General features: G+C 56.2%; 6 protein-coding genes and 1 non-coding gene across 7 annotated transcripts; 3 read left to right on the top strand and 4 right to left on the bottom strand.

The window, feature by feature from the left end:
• Positions 1 to 1,202: 1,202 nt before the first annotated feature.
• DCP2 (mRNA-decapping enzyme subunit 2) lies at positions 1,203 to 3,976 on the top strand (the record flags this gene model as incomplete). Its single annotated transcript, XM_071066427.1, has 2 exons — positions 1,203 to 1,233; positions 1,305 to 3,976. The coding sequence occupies 2 exons, from the start codon at positions 1,203 to 1,205 to the stop codon at positions 3,974 to 3,976; spliced, it is 2,703 nt and encodes a 900-aa protein (XP_070922528.1).
• Positions 3,977 to 5,117: 1,141 nt separating this feature from the next.
• On the bottom strand, positions 5,118 to 8,624 carry MFIFM68171_11007 (NACHT domain-containing protein; the record flags this gene model as incomplete). Its single annotated transcript, XM_071066426.1, has 4 exons — positions 5,118 to 7,206; positions 7,256 to 7,871; positions 7,928 to 8,136; positions 8,194 to 8,624. 4 exons carry the CDS (start codon positions 8,622 to 8,624, stop codon positions 5,118 to 5,120), a joined length of 3,345 nt encoding a protein of 1,114 aa, XP_070922527.1.
• Positions 8,625 to 9,285: 661 nt separating this feature from the next.
• Positions 9,286 to 10,858, bottom strand: MFIFM68171_11006 (Negative regulator of differentiation 1; the record flags this gene model as incomplete). The annotated part of the gene is made up of 7 exons (XM_071066425.1): positions 9,286 to 9,499; positions 9,552 to 9,805; positions 9,854 to 10,369; positions 10,428 to 10,480; positions 10,535 to 10,628; positions 10,685 to 10,694; positions 10,794 to 10,858. The coding sequence occupies 7 exons, from the start codon at positions 10,856 to 10,858 to the stop codon at positions 9,286 to 9,288; spliced, it is 1,206 nt and encodes a 401-aa protein (XP_070922526.1).
• Positions 10,859 to 12,905: 2,047 nt separating this feature from the next.
• On the top strand, positions 12,906 to 13,855 carry MFIFM68171_11005 (Ser-Thr-rich glycosyl-phosphatidyl-inositol-anchored membrane family-domain-containing protein; the record flags this gene model as incomplete). Its single annotated transcript, XM_071066424.1, has 2 exons — positions 12,906 to 13,038; positions 13,113 to 13,855. 2 exons carry the CDS (start codon positions 12,906 to 12,908, stop codon positions 13,853 to 13,855), a joined length of 876 nt encoding a protein of 291 aa, XP_070922525.1.
• A 541-nt stretch (positions 13,856 to 14,396) lies between these two features.
• MFIFM68171_11004 (cyclin-dependent kinase) lies at positions 14,397 to 15,875 on the bottom strand (the record flags this gene model as incomplete). The annotated part of the gene is made up of 2 exons (XM_071066423.1): positions 14,397 to 15,252; positions 15,325 to 15,875. The coding sequence occupies 2 exons, from the start codon at positions 15,873 to 15,875 to the stop codon at positions 14,397 to 14,399; spliced, it is 1,407 nt and encodes a 468-aa protein (XP_070922524.1).
• A 498-nt stretch (positions 15,876 to 16,373) lies between these two features.
• Positions 16,374 to 16,472, bottom strand: MFIFM68171_t165. The gene is made up of 2 exons: positions 16,436 to 16,472; positions 16,374 to 16,409 (listed from the first exon to the last, which is right to left on the bottom strand). It is a non-coding gene; the product is annotated as a tRNA-Val (tRNA).
• Positions 16,473 to 16,914: 442 nt separating this feature from the next.
• Positions 16,915 to 19,119, top strand: CRN1 (Coronin-like protein crn1; the record flags this gene model as incomplete). Its single annotated transcript, XM_071066422.1, has 7 exons — positions 16,915 to 16,948; positions 17,035 to 17,123; positions 17,201 to 17,343; positions 17,404 to 17,550; positions 17,601 to 18,022; positions 18,076 to 18,112; positions 18,165 to 19,119. 7 exons carry the CDS (start codon positions 16,915 to 16,917, stop codon positions 19,117 to 19,119), a joined length of 1,827 nt encoding a protein of 608 aa, XP_070922523.1.
• Between the last annotated feature and the right edge of the window lie 149 nt (positions 19,120 to 19,268).

The raw sequence follows: 19,268 nt of genomic DNA, 5'->3' as shown, positions 1-19,268 counted from the left end.
TGAGGCTGCTCCCGCGGTCCAGCGAGGTGAACAGGGTTATACGTTCTATTGATAAAGACGTGCTCTATACTGCTATTGTCTACGAGTTTGTCGAGAGAGGCGCAAACGACTCAGTGGTTGCGCAGGGGCGTATTGGATTTCTTGTGGTGCGTCGGTTTCGGCCACGTCCCAATCACGAAGGCAGACAATTACGAAGGCAGACAATTGGGAGAGCGGAGTTCTGCTTGATCATTCAGACATTGTTCATTGCATCGGGCACGGATGGGACCCGGCGTTTTTCGGGTATAGAACGGTAGATCAGATACTCAGATAGCCCACTTCTTAGAAGGGCGGCTCTATTTAGGGACAGCGAAGAAGGCTTACACCTCATCGCGAGCGAAACAAAGTACACAAGTGGTGGGGATACAAAAGATATACACGTTATCTAGAGGAGCATTCACCCCCCTGCCATTGCCCGAAGAACCTCGGGCGGATGGCATATTATTCCCCTGCCCGCTCCTGTTTTATGGAGATCATGCCGATGTTTCCCCTAATACACAATGCATCAGACGGTTTTGCGTCCATACCTGTTGCGGATGTGAGAATAGCCTCACTTGCTCGGAAATGGTTGAACAGCCAAACTAAAACAGAAACGTGCCAATGTGAGAAGGCAGTATCTGTTTCTCGTTCTAAGCTGGCCGATGGCAACCCGAGCGTGGTAGTGGGGGTACAATTAGGACCCAAACAGGAAGTCTGAGAGCGCCACAAAACATTGCCGAAATAGGCCTAGCTTACTTGGGCCATATGCTTGGGTTGTTGAGTTGGCGCGCCACACGTGCAACCGTCCCACTAGCAGTTATCGTGAGCCCGTGAGTGTGGGGCAAATGAATACCTTCCACGTCTGCACACGTCGCTGTCGGTCCCTGCCCTGCAAGAGAACATCGATAGCGCCCAAACAGCTCTGCCCAAAATCACTCACATTTCTCTCAAATCACCGAATTGAACTGTTTATCACAGGGCTTTGACGGAGCACCGCTGTCTTTGCGCAAGCTGGTGGGGGAAGTCGTTGCAGCTGATCCCCGCCCTTGGACCACCGACCGCGACCGACAACGACCGAGAACGACGGCTCAGCAACCCGGCAAGTCGGAGCAACGAAAAGAAACGAGATAAAATCATCACAATATTATCCAACGACGTGGATATGCTCGATACAACGCATCGCCATGGCCGAACACAAGATGACACTCGAGGATTGTATGTTTGCTCGACACCTCCGCTTAGTCCGCGCTATTCCTCTGCTTGGCCGCCCGCTGACTTGCACACAGGGTTGGACGACCTCTGCGTCCGCTTCATCATCAACCTCCCAAAGGAAGACCTCTCAACAGTCTCGCGTATTTGCTTCCAGGTTGAGGAGGCGCAATGGTTCTACGAAGACTTCATCCGTCCTCTGGACCCTACGCTGCCCTCCATGTCTCTCCGGAGCTTCTGCCTTCGCATATTCCAGCACTGCCCGCTGCTAGCATCCTTCTCAGTCGAGAACCACATGCGCGCATTCGAAGAGTTCCTCCAGTACAAGACACGAGTCCCCGTCAGAGGCGCCATTCTCCTCAACGAGGCCATGGACTCGACCGTGCTCGTCAAGGGCTGGAAGAAAGGGGCCAACTGGAGCTTCCCGCGAGGCAAGATAAATAAGGACGAGGATCACCTGGATTGCGCCATTCGCGAAGTGTATGAAGAGACTGGTTTTGACATCAGGGCGGCCGGCTTGGTGCCCAAGGACGACGAAGTCAAGTACATTCAGATCTCCATGAGGGAACAACAAATTCGACTATACGTTTTCCGCAACGTCCCGATGGACACTGTCTTCCAGCCGAAAACGCGGAAGGAGATTAGCAAGATCCAGTGGTATAAACTCTCAGAGCTGCCCGCCTTCCGGAAGAAGAGCAACAATTACGATGACGCCGCCGCCGCATCAAACGCAAACAAGTTTTACATGGTGGCTCCGTTCTTGGTGCCACTGAAGAAATGGGTAGTCCAGCAGAAGAAGAAAGATGCTGCCCGAGCGGCGGCAGCGAATAACTCTCAACCGGCTATCCAGCCCGAGATCCCCGTCGAGGAGCCCCTCACCGAGGACGACATTGGGGCCCAGACAGAACCCGTCGCCGCTCCTTCGAACGACACGCCAGCGATCGAGACGCTAGAAGGAGCTACACTCGAACTTCAGCGCCTTCTCAAGGTCCAGCCGCCGACACAGGGCGTACAGATGACACCGTCCGCTGCGCTACACCCGGACAAGGGAGAAGCACTGATGGCAATTTTGCAAAAGAAGGCCACCCTGACGCCGTCTGAGCAGGCCCATCAACCCGACACCCGTCTCCCACACACACCGTTTGATCATACGTACAGCAGCGCTCCTGAACCTCAGAGTCCGCATCATCACCATTCGACCCATCGGCTACCCGATCCCAACCCTCAACCGCCCCCAACCTTTACCCTTCCAACCAGCACGGCGCATAGCGTCTCCCCTAGGTATTTCAACCAAACTCGAGTACCTGCGCAGGTGCAGCCTCAGGTCTACGGCCCCAATCCGTTCATGAACGCGGCGCAGCAACCGCGGAAGGAGCCCGTCCTTGTACACCCTCAGCCGCTGCCGCCGCAGGTGCAGCAATCCCGCCTCACCAGGGGCATACTCTCCACTCCAGCTGTTCCAGAGACTGCCGGTCAAGCCGGTCAAGGTGGTCCGCAAACCCAACAGGGAGGTGCAAATACATTCACGGGCAACAGGTATGACGCCTACGCGCCTCAACAGCAAAGCGCAAAGTCGGTTCCATTGACCGGCCACGCTATGGCGCTGCTCAATACTTTCAAGAATAATGCAAACAACGAAAGCAAACCTACTAGCCAACCTAGCCAGGACGGTGCGGCTCTACAGGCGAATAACCAGCATCAGCAGCACCACATTCCTTGGACTAACCTGCCGGCCACACAATCATCAAACCCTGCAGCGCAATTTCTGCCACATCACATGGCGCCTGTCGCGCAGCCGAGGACATCACCCCGTGCCATGCAGCATCCAGAGGTATCCAACACCATACCTAGGCATACGCAGCTGCCAGATTCGCACCGATCGGCATTGCTGGACATGTTCAAACGATCGGGCCCCAGATCTCCATTGAGCAATGAGATCACTATGAAGCCCCGAAACGCACAAGACGGCCCGGGTTTCGCAAGGAGTGCGCAGCCTGGCAGTCCCGGCTACAAAACATCGTCCACGGCCAACGCGATGGCGTCGGCACCGGAAGTCAACGGTGTACCAGTACAGACGAACCCCGAAACCACACTCCCGTATCGGGCCGTCCAGATCTTGAGTCGCCCGAAGCAGCCGGAGGCCGGCAAAGTCCAAGATTTCACAGGAGCACAGACACAGATGCATCATTTGCAACAACGCCTCAGCCCCTTGGGGTCAGCCAGGCATGACGCCCGGAACTCAGGCCGCCCTAGCTTGCCCTCTCCCCGTGACCGCTCATTTCTGCACCAGATGGAACAAGACGCCAAGAGATCGCCCCAGCTCAACTACGCCGGTCAGGTGGCTGCCCAAGCGGCTGGGCTCCCATACACGCAACCCTTGCAGCATTCTCCAACCAGCGGGCATGCCGTTCTGCCGTTCCATCAACAGCAGCCGGCGGGCGTGCTCCGACGCCGACAGGACTCGAATCCCGAGCAGCGGCAGAAGCTACTGTCGCTGTTCGGTAGGGAGCATGCTTCGCCGACGGGGTTCACGGCCGACGACAAGGGCAAGGCGAGGGAGCTGCCGTTTGACCAGGCGCAGTCGACCACTCCTCGCTCCCGCGTAGCATCCATCGCTTCTGTTGGCCGCGGCGAGAATGTAACGAGCAGCTCGCCGACGTCGCGGCGGGGGAGCCAGACCCCGATCTCGCCGGCTGACCGCAACTTCCTGCTCTCGTACCTGGAATCCGTTTCGAATTCTGCACGGTAGGCATGGCGTCAATGGGAGGTTTACGTCTGAAGCTTTGGGGTTATAGTTTGTATCATTGGGATGCCACGGTATCTATCTTGAATGAACTAGGTGATATTTATCTCAGAAGCCAAGTGGGATACTGGATTTGAGCGGGGTCGGCAAAGCTCAGCAACGGAAGATGCAACCGTGATATGATGGATCCAACATGCAGCGCTGCAACATTGCGCCGCAGAATCTGATTCCTAGGTCATTACTATAGCAGACTCGAGCCAATATCATCTGGGATAGCTTGTTCGCCTAGATATGCATCGTGCGGACGCATACCTCTGGGCAATTCGCAACCTTACACTGGCCTGATGTCGTCGAGGTGAACCCGGATAAATCCGTAACCACAGGCGGGAAGTAGTTAGGGCAAGGAGGTAACAAGACTATCCTGCTTTAACGTACAGTTGCACTACCCAAATATACCGGGACGGGAGGAAGTGTTATGTCGAGCGACGGGAGAGTGATTCTTTCTCTAACACTAGTAACAGCGACGACCATCCCAAAAATGCCGAGAGTCAACAGCAACTCTAACATCGACAACGGATTACGGAGCAGACGGCGCGGCCAGGTCGGCCAGGCGGCTCAGTTGCCTCTGCATGAGCGACGACTTTGGAATATGTGTGAGTAGGATAGAGATCGATCGCAGATTGCTAGCCAACTAGGTCAAAACTGAGGGTGCTGCGAAGCATCATTGGCATAGAAGTGTTAGAACTAAGAAGTAGTGGTATGTTTTAGTGGATCCTTGGGGCCTATGATCTGGGGCTAGTGTAATAGGGTCCAGCGAGAACTGTGGTCCTGGCTGTAGAGCTGTCGGGCGCCTAAGTATGCGCCTCTTGCTCCGGAATGCTTATGACTAAGCTAGTTTTGCTGCTGAGACTGCGGCTAGTAGCCCCTAAGTGTTATTACCGACCCAATCAGCCTCGGATCTGGAGACGGAATGAAGGACATGTTGGGATTCCGGCGAGATTCTGACGGGCTCATGATCGAGGACGGTCATGGTGACTCTTGCGCGAGCTTAGGGTGACTGAAGTTGGTATCAAACCTTTACGGATCGGGCGATCAGGGGCAGAAGGGATGCAGTATAATGCGGGTGTTCAACGTCAGCGGTTCTATCTCAATCCTCATCTATAGCGCCATGGTGTTGTAGCAGTTCCGCCACCATGACTTTGTTCCGGTCCAACATTTCCACCTTCTCCCGACTCAAGTCTCCGCTGTCTATATCATCTTGAGTGATGTCCATCTGCGAAGCCTGTAGAGCAGTCCTATAAGGTCGGTTTTCCAGTATGAGATCCACCTCTGCTCCAGCTTCTATCAACCTTTCCACACACAGTACCTCTCCCCAATAAGCAGCAGCCACAAGGGCGCTACCGTACTTCCCACCCTGAAGCAGCATATTGATATCCGCACCTTCCCGGACCAGGTGCTCAACTATCTCCGTCTCGCCCCCCGCAGCAGCAGCAGCAAGGGCGCTACCGTACCTCCCAACCTGAAGCACCATATTGACATCTGCGCCTTGTCGGACTAGGAACTCGATGATCTCGACCTCCCCCCTGAATGCTGCTGCTATTAGGGCACTGCCGTAGTTTCCAACCTGAGCCGGCATATTTATATCTGCACCTTCCTGGACTAGGAACTTGATGATCTCGTGCCGCCCCCAGAATGCTGCTGCTATTAGGGCACTGCCGTAGTATCCAACCTGAGCCGGCATATTTATATCTGCACCCTCCTGGACTAGGAACTTGATGATCTCGTGCCGCCCCCAGAATGCTGCTGCTATTAGGGCACTGCCGTAGTTTCCAACCTGAGCCGGCATATTTATATCTGCACCCTCCCGGACTAGGAACTCGATGATCTCGAGCTGCCCCCTGTGTGCTGCTGCTATTAGGGCACTGCCGTCGTTTCCAACCTGAGCCGGCATATTTATATCTGCACCCTCCTGGACTAGGAACTTGATGATCTCGATCTGCCCCCTGTCTGCTGCTGCTATTAGGGCACTGCCGTCGTTTCCAACCTGAGCCGGCATATTTATATCTGCACCCTCCTGGACTAGGAACTTGATGATCTCGTGCCGCCCCCAGAATGCTGCTGCTATTAGGGCACTGCCGTAGTATCCAACCTGAGCCGGCATATTTATATCTGCACCCTCCCGGACTAGGAACTCGATGATCTCGATCTGCCCCCAGAATGCTGCTGCTATTAGGGCACTGCCGTAACGTCCAGTTCGAAGCGGCATGTTGACTTGCATTCCCCGCCTGACTAGTTTCTCACAGATAGGTCGGGAACCTCCTCTAATAGTAAGGACCAAGAGGTTCTCACCATTGTTGTTCGTTTGCGACAAAGGGATTTCTGCGTCAGCCCACCAGTCTGATAGCAATGTATAAAGCGAGAAACGGCAGGCCAGAAGGACGCTAGCTTCTGTTGGAGATATGTTTCCCCTTTCGCCCACAGAACGGCAAGGGGAATTGGATAGCTTGTGCGTAAAGATTTTGTCCGAGAAAACGCGGTGATGCCATTGCCGGTATTGAAAACTGCTCTTCTCGAAAGATCCGAGAAAGTCTTTTAACAGGTTGGCTAACACGGGGTCCGGCTCTTGCCCCTCTAAGGCCTGTACGTGCATTATCCAGTAATGCTGGATATACATCTGAAGCGGGTGATGTGGGTCAAACAGGCCAGGCGTCTTGCTCAAGTCGCCGCCCGAAATGCCGCCCGTATTGTTACCGAGCCCGTCAGGCCCGTGGGTTTTCGGCTCCTCATATGACCCAGTGAGTATCTTGAGGCATACTTTGGCTGCGTGACAGTGCGCCTGCAGCCGGTCCCAGTGGTTCTGTTCGAAGTATTCCACCACCGAGAGATGGGAGAACCTCCAAATTTTCCGCTGTGAGTCGAGGAGGAGCAGATTGTTGCAGAGATGAAGCAGCTGGGACTCCGTAATCTCAGAAGACAACTCGAAGGCGTCTGGATCCGATCCCAGCCGTACCGCGGATAAGAGCTCCTCGCTGTCCAGTGGGTAGCTAGCACACATCACCCACTTGAAAGCACGGTCCGCGAGGGCCCTGTCGTGCTTATTTCGAACTCCGATCTTCCCGTATATCTCGTCGTAGGCGGCCGCAAGATCGGCTGGAAGCTTTCCTAGCCGATCCCGTACAGCGGCCTCCGTCTCGAGCTCAAGTATCTGCTTGATTTGCAGATATACCCACTGAAACCTAGTCCATATTAGTCGATGTTCCTCACTATTCTCTCAATGCAACTTACATTCCATCACTGCGGTCGAGAAGGGCCTTAACAATCTCATCCCGCAACGACGGAGACATGTCTGCCCAGCCCTCGTGCTTGACAATCTCCTCGTCAACAAATTTCCGTATGTCGTTTTCATTGTGTCCCGCTCGAATTTCGATGTTGGGCTTGTCGAGGAATCGGCTTCGGATATCCCGGTCCGGGCGGCTGGAGATCAAGATCCTGAGTGGCTTCTCGGATTTGGACAGCAGGAACTCTATCGTGTCCACCAGTTCGCGACGCGAGTCCGGGTCGCATTCATCCAACGCGTCAAGTACAAGCGTGGTGCTTTGGTAGAGATTTACCGACTCCAGCAACTGCTCTCGGCAGGCTCCGAAGCCGAGCTCCGATCCCTCGAGAGTCATTTTATGCCATAGCTCTCGGAGCTTCTTGCGCATCTCTCGGGGGTGGCTAGCAGCGGTTGACAGTTGGCGGACATAGCTTCGAAGGACAGAAAGGGGTTTTCGACGTTCTTCCTCGTTCCGATTGCAGTAGAAGAATGCAAAGCCCTCTTGGTTCGGGGATCGTTCAAGCAGGCTCCGAATGTGGTCGATGACCTTGGATGTGAGAAAGGTTTTACCAGCGCCAGCTGAAACTGTTAGCCGAGATATTTCAAGAGCAGAGTGAGTGAGCCGGAGATAGAATACTAACGAGAACCTTGAAGCCACAGGACCACCGACGAACTAGTGCGCTCCCATTCCTGGAATTTCTTGTGCCGCAACAACCACTCGCATGTACCGGCTGTTCGAGCCTCTTTCACCGTATTGTGGTGCTTCCCGTATAGTATCGGCGATACCCATTCCAGAATCCTACGTCGCTCCTCGTTGTCTACCCGTTCAAAGTTGTCGAGAAGAAGTCGTCTGCTCGATGGAATATCAGCAACCAACCAGCCTCCTAGCAAAAATACTGCAACGTACGTCTGGTCGATGTTGAGGGCCACGGAAAGCGTATCTCGGAATTTGTTTTGGATCTGGATAATGTGGTCGACATCTCCGCTCTCAAACGGCCACTTCAGGTCGAGCAGCCCAAGGCGAGCCTTCAACTTGGTCCGTTTCCCCGTTCCCAGTTTCTTTACTAGTTTATTCTCCCAGTCACCAAGCTGCGATAAGCACTCTTGGAGCGTGTCGCAAAAGGCCTGCGATGTCTCGAGCCTTGCGCGGTTCGGGCCTTGGAGAAGTTTCTCTGTGTCTCCGAGAATGGTCTTCAGGCTGTCAAGCTCCCCAGACAGGCGCTCGATGTCGGATCTCGCATTTTTGACCGCCTTGCCGTATTGGTAGCAAAGCGTCACGATACGGTCTAGGAGTTGGACGACGGCGATAACGCTCGCAGCTGCCGAGAGCCCGTCCATGGTCCCGACGGTGTGCCGCAGCAGAATCGCCGGGGATGAGGTCGGTAAGGAAACGGATGACTTTAGCAAATAGAGGGAGTTACTTCGGTCGACAATCCTAACAGGGTCCTCACAGAAGAGAACTGGCAGCGCAGTATTCTTGATGTCTAACGAGGCTGTGCCCCGCCTCGGGTATCACGTGGCTAAGGGACCATCAACTCATTCGCTTTATATTCCAGCTGAGGCTATTCAATCGACCCCGTTGTGAGTGCCGACATGTCGTACATATGCAGAAAGCGGGGCCGTCTTAACGGTGACTCCTCGTTAAAAGGGGCGACCCCTATGAGCAAGCGAGATATCAGAGAAAACGTAGCACAACGCTCACCGTACGAATACAATGTCTAGACGACCCAAAGGCAACGGTCCGTGTAGTCTCTCTCTAATACCCCTCAATTATGTAGTAATACCCCCTTATACTGTAAGCATTCTGCCATAACATCGGGGTAGCGATAGCGTATCCGTAACGCCCGCCACAGGCAGAAATATGCCAGCTGCTTCTGTCTTACCGTCGTAGTCATAAGCACCGCGGACGCCGGGCTCTTCGTTATCGAGGCCAGATGCGGCCACCCCTCGCCCGAGTTTTCACCACCAGAACATCAGGCCAAGCCGCGACGTCAGCATCCTAGGCGGTGATTCCCACAGACTTCTTGGGCGTAAAGGCCGCCGTAATCTCATCCTCCTTCCCATCATCAAGGTTCAGTAGCTGGAAACGATTGGGCACCGCTGCTAACGTCTTCTTGGGCGGCGGAACCTCCTTCCGAAGTTTCGACGGCTGCGGCGGATATGGCTGGGCGCATTCGTCAATGTCGTAGTCGAGCTTCTTGTGTTTGTACCGCCTATTGGCCTCGTTAGTTTTGAGATCGGCTACCGACTTGAAGTGATGCATACAAGCGACTCTGCATGCATTGACGCGCGTAAATGGCATTGTGCACCGAGTTCAGACTGATGTAGCAGTTGCCGCCAATGAATTCCACCTTGACCACCACCAGGTTGTGGATATGGTCCAAATCCTCGCGGATAGTCTCCTCGGTATGTCGGCTATCATACCCCTGGATGACCAGGTTGCGGGTGGCACCCATCGCGATCTTGCCCGCGACGTGTCCCGGTAAGACGAACTGGCGATCGTTCCACTTGACTTCGATCTGCTCACAAGTCAGGGACTACTGCGCGCAACACGGAAGGCTACCCACCCGCTTGTTCCTGATGTAAAGGTCATGGCGGCGGACGTGGTCGTGGAACTTTCTTGCATCGGCCGAGTGAAGAAATGAAACTGCAGCACAACGTTCGTGGCTACGCAGGAACACGTCTAACAGCATACCGCCCCGCACCGCATTCGTGATATCGGCGTGCGTCGTGCCCTCGGCAAGGTTCGCAAGCTGGACGGTGCGAGTACATTGACGCTCGAACTGCTGCCGTTGAGCTTGGGGTTTGACGTGGTTTGCGCCAGGGGGGCCTTCGGCTGGCGAGTAGATCTCGCTCGTGGTATCCTCGTCGTCATTGCCGCCATCATCACCATCATCCGCACAGGTGGGTCGTTCGTGATACCGGCCGTGGAGGCTGCCGTGCGACGCTCCGTTCTGCCGGCTGGATGGTTGCGGTGTGGATGAGTAGAGGGGGGCACCCCCCTCGTCGGTCGGGTTGACATTGCGCTGCGGTGTCGACTCGCTATTCCCCGCCTGGATTGTATCGTCATCTTGACTGAGAAGCTGCCCTCCGTTAACCACCGCAACCATCGTGCCGTCCACCACGGGGCATGCAACATACATCCACCGTCTCCTCTCCTACACCGCCGCGGAGCAAATTACGCCTAAGGTTTCCTAGATCTTGTGTTAGCTGCAAGGAACACAGTCTAATGTGTGCGGGAGAAATACCATATCGCTTAGCAGTAGACATGAGGCTGTCATATTCGGCCCGCGAAATGACTATGGAAGACAGGCGTTCATTCGCTTCGGACGATTCGGTATTCTCGAAGATGGTTAGAACTTTGGGTCTGGGATTTTCAATGACGATTCCGGACGTACAAATCGGGCCCTGCGCATTGGGACGGTACAAGTCAGCTTCAGGCACCGGCGATTGCGGCAAATGAGGGCATGTAAGTGGTGTTCCTGGTCAAGTGCAGGGATAGCTCACCTCCGCACGAGTGTATCGAAATACTCGCGGTCAATGGTCACATTGGCGCCGCTTGGCGACGACATGATGGCCACGCCCCCAGATAGAAAGCAGTGGAGAAGGCAAGTAGGAATTGGGTGAGACTACCCGTTGGCGAAGGGCTCGCCCGAAATAGTGGCCGCCGTCCCAGAGATAATAGCAGCGGTCGGCTGGGAAGGTATCACGGGAGATCGAGCTGCAGTGACCAGGGCCGCACTAACCCGCCTATCACTGGGCCGCGATTGCACTATCCCCACGTGTGACACGCTGCAGCTGCGCGCATTGGCGGGCACCTGGAGCTACCTGGACTTCCTTACTGTGGTAGGCCGCTTTACCCAAACCCACCCTCATTATTGAGCCATGGGAACCAACAGCACTTTCGAACCAGGAACATGGGACTCCAATTTCCAAGACTCATCGCGAAGGTGGTCCGATGAAGAAGAAGACTTCGTCCCTGGCACCTGATTCAATACCGGGCAAAGCTAGGCCTGCTGACAGAGCCGGCTCATCTCGTTTCACCCGCCGGGCTTCAAAGCGTGGACTAATTGTGCCATCAGAGGCCAGGATGAGCAAGCTTGTCTCCATCCCAGTTTGCTGCGGGCAACTACCGAGATATCGGCATTCGTCAGAGACTGTTCAAACAGCCATCGCGTATTACTCGTCTGGGAGAGACGCTGCTGATTACCGAATGAGCAACAACGGGCCGCTGCCGTCACGGGACAACATCGCTGCCTCGCCTTGTAACGAACTGTCTCGCCGATCACTAATAAGGGTGCCGAGGAGACCATCAACCTGCGACATGCAACGCTGTCGATACAATCTGACGGTCGATGTAGAGGTTCAGGGGGATCCAACAATCAATCAATGAGACCTTCCTAGCTCAGCAACGTACCGCTTTTCCTTGTCAGCCAAAGGTTGAGATGACAGGACGGTAAACAATTCAGCAACAGATGGCAGCAGCATGCCGCCTCTTTTTGCCAGCATTGCGTCAAGGGCACATGCCCGAGCCCCATCGTTGCAGGCAGCGGATGGAACGAGCCACCGCGAGTGCGAAGTTGGAATGATGGATTTGCGGCAAAGGTTTCACGGCGGCGGAGATCTCCACGGGTTTCGGCCGGCGTTGGAAGGTCAACCGACGACACGCAGTCAGAGGGGCCGGAATGCTCTCCATTACAGCGCAAAAAAACATCCATGGTTTACCCAGCGCGGTAGGTAGTAGTGAGCCCCACGCGGCCGGGCGATCATCTGGCAGTACGAAGCGTAGCAAGATGGAAAAAGGGAAACAGATCTTGATTTTTATGCCCTTGGGAAACAAAGCGTGAATTGCGCCGGGGTTCGCCGCTTGGTGCATTATTTTTAGCCGGCTCTCGAACACGAGAACACAATGCCTTCTTCCTTCAGTGGCCCCGCTTAATACGAATGCCGCCAGTTGCTGGCTTTGGGTGGGCAACGCGGTTTCCCGGCTCCTCACAGCGCCACCCGGACAGCAGAGGCTCGGGCTGAGCCAGGTACCCGCCCTGTTTCTGATTGGTTAAAGGGCTCCTGGCATCCGCCGATGGCCAAGCATTGCACTCGCTGCACGAATCCCGTCGAAAGCTGAGCTGTGGACTCTGGTGCATTCCAGGCCGTCTTCCGAACACCTGCTTTTCGGCTCCCGTCGTTTAGCCCTCGTCTTCCTGTTTCTTCAGCAACCACCTACACTCGCTTTCTTGTGTCCGATCGCTCGCTTCATTTGCTCAACTCCCCTGCAAATACCTGTCTTAGGTATTATCCCGATAGCATAGCCAACCTAGCCAAACCAGTCGGCTTCGTTCAGCGTTGGGTTTTTTGTCTCGACGCCGTTTCACGCGGGTCTTATTTACGGTCAGACCAGTAATAGGGGCTACGCCGCCAACCCCAGCGAGCTCCGTGGCACATCCCTCTATCCGCCGAAAAAGTGACGGACTACAGCAAACACGTTTTTCCGACAGTCGACTAAGCTAATTTTTCGGGGGATATTGGTGATCCGTGGGGGAAATTAAAATCCCAGGGCGTCATTCTCTTTGACTTCCCCTCCACGATTTTCCCCCCCCAAAGAAACACCGGATAGCCGTCATGAAGGCCCCCGTATCCGCAGGCCATCTGGCCGTTGCACTTCTGTCATTGGCACCCGCAGTCTCTGGCCTGAGTTGGCCGGGGTGGCTTCCGGAACTTGACACACTAGTTGTCCGGCAGGAGGGCGATTCCGGTACGGATGACCGTTTAATTACCTAGCTCCCGTCATAACTTTTAGACAACGTGCTAACATGCAGCACACGCTAGACTCGCCCTCGCCCACACCGACACCGACCGGCGGGACCGACAGCAATAATGAAGAAGACTCGGAGAGCAGCACGTCAGGGGGACGCATGACGCCCATCACAACGAACCTCAACACGGGCGGCATCACGCAGACGGGCACGGCGACCGGCCGCCCCACGGGCAACGCCACGCGCACCGACCCGCCGCGGCGCACCACGTTCAACCCGCAGGACCCGGCGGCGGGCGTCGTCATGGTGACGCCCGCCGTGACGGCCGGCTACCAGCTCTACAAGTTCGGCGACTTTGTGACGTGGGGGTGGAACTACACGAACCTGCAGGGCACGCCGACGGCCATCGACGTGCTCATCAGGAACAGCAACGTGCCGCAGCCGTGGACGCTGACGCAGAACATGTCGTTCGAGGAGGTGGGCAGCTACACGTGGGACACGAACGAGTACACGCAGAGGCCCGAGGTGGTCCAGACGCCGCTGCTCACGGACCAGTACACGCTCATCATCCACGACTCGGACGGCGGGCCCAGCGACGCCCCCGAGCCCGGCTACCTCGCCCCCTTCTCCGGCTTCATCTTTGGCCTGTACGAGGGCCAGCCGTACGAGGATACCAACGATGGCTGGCAGTGCGCTTCGTGCAGCGGCGCCATGGGGGGCATGAACGATAGGGCTGTGGGCGCCGCCGTGGTGATGAGCGCTGTTACCGTGCTCAGCTTTACGTGGTTTGTGGCCGGCTTTGGAGCGTATCTCTGATTTTGGTGACTATGAGAGTGATAGGAAATAAGGAGAAAGGGCGATGGGGGGGTGGAGGGGGGAGCGCCGGGTGACGAAATATTGTCTTGTAATGTTTTTTTCTAGGGCTCCGTCTGGTCTATTACGCTACCTAATGAGGCAGTGCAAAGAGTTGGGATGGGCGTTGGTTTCTCTTTTTCTAAAGACATAGTCATCATCAACACAGATTCTGAATCCATTGGTTCTGGTTTGGCAGAGGTCTGAAAAGGGGGTGTGAGAGAAGGTGATTAACTGTCGGTCGCATATTGTGGATTTCCTATACTTGAGAACATTTTGCATATAGGTATAGTAGGTAGCTTAACGAACCATATCTTGTTCATCTTATAATTGCGTGCCACATGGCCCGGGTCAATCATATTCTGTCGGCTATGACGGAACCTACCCGGAACTTGGTCATAAGGCGCCTACGAAATACATAGCCACAGCTCACTACCTTGTGAATTAGCAGTAACCTAGGGGCTAGTGTTGATGCATGTTCTAGTAGCCACGCCACGTCCTGGAGCTAGACCATCCTGAGTGAGAACCCCCCTCCCCTCTCCTCCCTCTCCCTCCCGGAAAATATCCCGCTAAAATCGACCGCCCCTAGCGTCGCCGCTTGCGCTCCCCGCGCGGGTGCGTTGGGCGTCTCTCGTCTCCTCCTCCTTTCCTGCCCCGCCTTGCTCGGGAAGGTGGGGAACATGGCCTCCTGTTTGGGCTTGGGATCCTGTTTGAAATACTCGTGCGCGAGCACCTCCCTCGCGCCGGGCCGCTTCTCCGGGTCTAGCGCGAGGAGGCCGTTGAGGAGGGAGACGCCGGCCACGGTGAGCAGGGGGAACTTGGCGCGGATGACAGACCCCGTCATGGCCGCGGACGCTTTGCTGGGGAGCCGCAACCCCCGGGCGTTGGGCAGCCTGCGGAACGAGGGCCAGGACTCCTCGGTGGGGACGCCGCACAGCTCAAAGATCTTGGTGAGCTCGTCGACCTCGTTGCGCCCCTGCAGGAGGGGCTCGCGCGTCAGCAGCTCGCCGAAGATGCACCCCATGCTCCACATGTCGATGGCCGAGGTGTAGCGGGTTGCGCCGAGGAGGAGCTCGGGCGCGCGGTACCAGAGGGTGACGACGAGTTGTGTCAGTTTGGGCGGGGGATCGCCCACGTAGCGGGCCATGCCAAAGTCGGCGATCTTGAGCTGGCCGCGGTTGTTGAGCAGGAGATTGGAGGTTTTGAGGTCGCGGTGGAGGATCCAGTTATCGTGGAGGTACGAGACCCCCGAGGCGAGCTGGAGAAGCAGCGTCTTGACTTCGGAGGCGAGGAAGGGCTCGGGCATGTCCTCGAGGATGGACTTGAGGTCGTGTTCAACGAATTCGAGGACGAGGAAGATGCTGTGCCGAAAAAAGACAACGGGTCAGTGTACAAGGTATTTTGTGGAGGGTTGTTCAGCGAGGCAGCTGTACTTCTCAATCTTGCTCGTGTCCTCCCCGACGACCACTTCCTGCAACTTGACCACATTCCGGTGGTCGCAGTCCTTGAGGATCTGTATCTCCCGCAGGCCCGTGACTGGTAGGCCGCTGCGGTCCTTGGGATCTATCTTGAGTCTCTTCAGAGCCACCACTTTGCCCGTCGCGAGCTCGCGGGCCCGCGACACCCAGCCGTACGCGCCCTCCTCAATATCGTTGAGTTTGTCATAATTCTCCACGCTGCGGCACCTGCCAAATGCGCCGCCATCAAAGCGCAGTAGCTTTAGCGCGCCAGCGAGCTGTAACGTCTCACGCTCCGGCGATATCCTCCGACGCTTCGTAGGGGGTCCGTTTGCGCTGTCGCCGTCCTGTTGAGTTTCTGCGGCGACTGCGGCGGCGGCGGCTTCCCGGGCTTGCTTCTCAGCTTCAAGCTTGCGCGCCTTTTCGGCTTTGAGGCGCTTCTTTTCCTCCTTCTCCTTCTTCAACTGCGCCTCGAGCGCCGCATCCGCCTCCTCGTCTGCCCAGCGGGACTTGGGTTTGCTCGCCATCCCTTCAGAGAGGAGATAGTTCGCGGGCGCACACAGAGTGTATGGGTAGGCAGAAACCGCTTTACCACTGCCGCGCAAAGAGTCGGAATTCGCGACGCCGTCTGTGGCGGCGGGCGGTTGGACGGTCTGTAGACATCTCTGGAGTTTTGGATGCGATTGCTGGGGCAAGCGATCCCAGTTTGTTTTTGGAGGTTTCCTGGTTGGTCAAAGCTTATATTTTCTACAGCTAACACAGGTAATAACAAGGTGCCTTTCAGCATTTCAGAAATAACCTCCCAGTAACAGATTGCTAGTAGCTAAATATACCGTAGCCATGGGCGCTTGTTCTACAGTAAAGCCCGCGAGGCTAAGTACAATGATTTCTCAAGTTGGAGCCGCGAGCGCCCACAACCCTCAACTGTGCGTCCTATAACATAACAAAGAACCATATCTCCTCTCATTTAGCATCGGGGTAGAAATATAAGACCTTCACCTGGCAGCGGACAGGAAGGGCAAAAATGACCGACCCAGGGATCGAACCTGGCACCTTCTCGGTGGAATTACTCCAGTTTATTCAACTTTGTGAACGAGACGTGATAACCACTACACCAGTCGGCCGCGATGACAGAAGGAGCCGAATAACAGTGCTATCCAGGGTTGCCATTGGAGGGGCAAGTGGTAGAAGGGCCGCGTGTGGACCGAGCTAATCATGCAACAGTGGAAGAACCCCGCTAACTATCTTGCTCGACAGCCCTCCTCGAGCAAGCATAAAACTGCATGTTGGGAGGGGGTCTTGGATAACGGACCACTGAGAATCACTGAAGATCATAGAGGGGCATCCTAGGAAACGCCAATCGCTGGCCCAGGGACAGGGGCTGGAGCGGACGGACCATGCGCTAAGGAGGCCAATCTCTCCCCCGTCAAAAGCTACCTTTGTCTCTAACTCGCTACCTACTTACTTTCCACTTTCTTGCAGCTGCTAGACGAGCAGCTGCCTCAACCGCCTTTTACTTTTTGACAAGAGCATCCCCAAGGTTCTGCTTGATAACCCGTCTTCCAAATGGCTGGCCGATTTGTTCGCGCGTCGAAATACCGTAGGCGGCCCCGGCTCTGCTCGCGTGCTCAACCGCGAAGTGGGAGTGGCATCGCATGCGGCAGCTGTTGACTGATGCTGTCGCAGGACACGTCTTTGGCAAGCCCACCAAAAAGGAGTTTTGCTACGACAACCTCCATATCAGCCGCAATGCCTGGGATACCAACTTGATCAAGGTACTGTGCTGCCTTGTAGCCGCGTCGCTCCGCCGTGTCGCATCGCAGCCCGACCGCTGACCCCCTGACCCTTCCAGGTGAACCCCGAGTACCTGTCGGTCAATTGGGAAGCAAGCGGTGGCGGCGCGTTTGCCGTAATTCCCCTGAACGAACGTGGGAAACTCCCCGACCAAATACCCCTATTCCGAGGCCATACTGCTGCCGTGCTGGACACAGACTGGTGCGTGGCCGTCCCTGCCCGTTGCTTCGGTGAGGGGACATCGACCTGATCTGGGCATAGGAACCCTTTCAACGACCGCATCATCGCCTCGGCCTCCGACGATGGCAAGGTCTTCGTGTGGGAGGTGCCCCAGGGATTTACGCTCTACACAGACGCCGAGGAGGTCCCCGATGTCGCCCCCGTCAGCAGGCTGCCTGGCCACTCGAGGTGCGACTGCCGCTTACCTCCGCGACCCGGTGCACTAACTATTCTTATAGAAAAGTCGGGCATGTCCTCTTCAATCCCGCCGCCGAGAACATCCTCGCTTCCTCGTCAGGCGACTTAGCCATCAAGCTGTGGGACATCAGCACCGGCCAGGCGGCTATTACCCTCAAAAACCCAGAGATTGTGCAGAGTCTGTCGTGGAGCGCCAACGGCTCCATGCTGGTTACCACGTCCCGGGATAAGAAGTTGCGCGTGTGGGATGTTCGTCAGGAGACGCCGGTGCACGAATATGCCGGCCATGAGGGCGCCAAGAACAGCCGCGCAGTGTGGATGGGCGAGCACAACCGCATCGCCACGACTGGTTTCTCAAGGATGAGCGAGAGGCAGATTGGTCTGTGGGAGCCGGGCCGGAAAGAGCCCATCGGCGGCTTCACGTCGCTCGACTCGATCTCGGGTGTTTGCATGCCGTTCTGGGGTGAGTTTACCTCTATACTCTCTGGTCCGTGGAGGCATTCCTAACAGGCACAGACGAGGGCTCAAACTGTCTCTACCTGGCCGGAAAGGGGTAAGTTTGACTTTTCGACAGTGCATTTGTCGTACCTACTCACACTCTCCAGCGATGGTAACATTCGCTATTTCGAATACGAAAATGACAAGTTCGAGTTCTTGTCCGAGTACAAGTCGGCCGATCCCCAGCGTGGAATCGCATTCGTACCGCGGCGCGGCATTAACGTTCACGAAAACGAGGTTATGCGGGCTTACAAGACGGTCAACGATGCGTATATTGAGCCTATCTCCTTCACCGTGCCCCGCCGCGCCGAGACGTTCCAGTCAGACCTCTATCCCCCGGCCACCGGCCTCAGGCCCGCCATGTCTGCCAAGGAATGGCTCGACGGCAAGACGGGCGTTCCGCCCAAGATTGACCTGGAGAGCGTCTACGATGGCAACGCCCCTGTCGAGGTTCCCGCCGATTACAAGCCGCCTGCCGCTGCGTCAGCTCCTGCTCCCGCTCCCGCCCCCGTCCCGAAGAAGGAGCCTGAGCCAGCGCCGGCCCCTGTGCGCGCCCCGGCCACGGTGGCTGATCAGAAGAGCTCTATCTCAGCGATGGCGAACAAATTCCAGGACGATGAGGAGGAGGAAGGCGGGAACGACGACGCCGAGACATCGAGCTTCGAGGAGATTACGCGACCTCCTCCCCGCTCCGCCGTGCCGACCCGGTCTCCCAGCAAGCCGCAGCCAGTCACGACAGCTGCTCCTGTTACCCAAACGAAGTCGGTCTCCCCGGTCAGGTCTCCCCAGGCTACTGCGGCACCCGTCTCCCGCGCCGCCGCTGCGAGCCCCGCACCCTCGACCTCGGCAGTTGAGGCATCGCTGGAGCAGATCGTGAAGCTCATCGAGCACCAGGGCAAGGTTATCACGGATCAGAGCGAGAAGATCACAGCCCAGACCCAGCTCATTGTCCGCCTAACCACCGAGGTGGATATGCTCAAGAAGAAGGTCGGCGCGGGCTCGCAGGACCAGAGCGAGCGTATCCGGCAGCTGGAGTTGGAGCTGGAAGAGGCGAGGTCGTGAGAGTCGGCAGCTGTAATTACTGGCGAGTTTGGAAAGACGGCAGACGGTGGATGGTCTGGCTACGATCAAGATGTTTATGAGCAATGGACGGGCGTTTCAGGGGCTCTTTGGAGTACAACCCGCGTGTTGCAATTGGGCTAGCGGTCGGG

Source organism: Madurella fahalii (assembly GCF_045866475.1).
Source record: "Madurella fahalii IFM 68171 DNA, scaffold_6, whole genome shotgun sequence".
In the NCBI taxonomy this organism is placed as follows: domain Eukaryota; kingdom Fungi; phylum Ascomycota; class Sordariomycetes; order Sordariales; genus Madurella; species Madurella fahalii.
The sequence above is the reverse complement of the archived record's forward strand: the minus strand, read 5'-3'. Positions and strand labels throughout refer to the sequence as shown.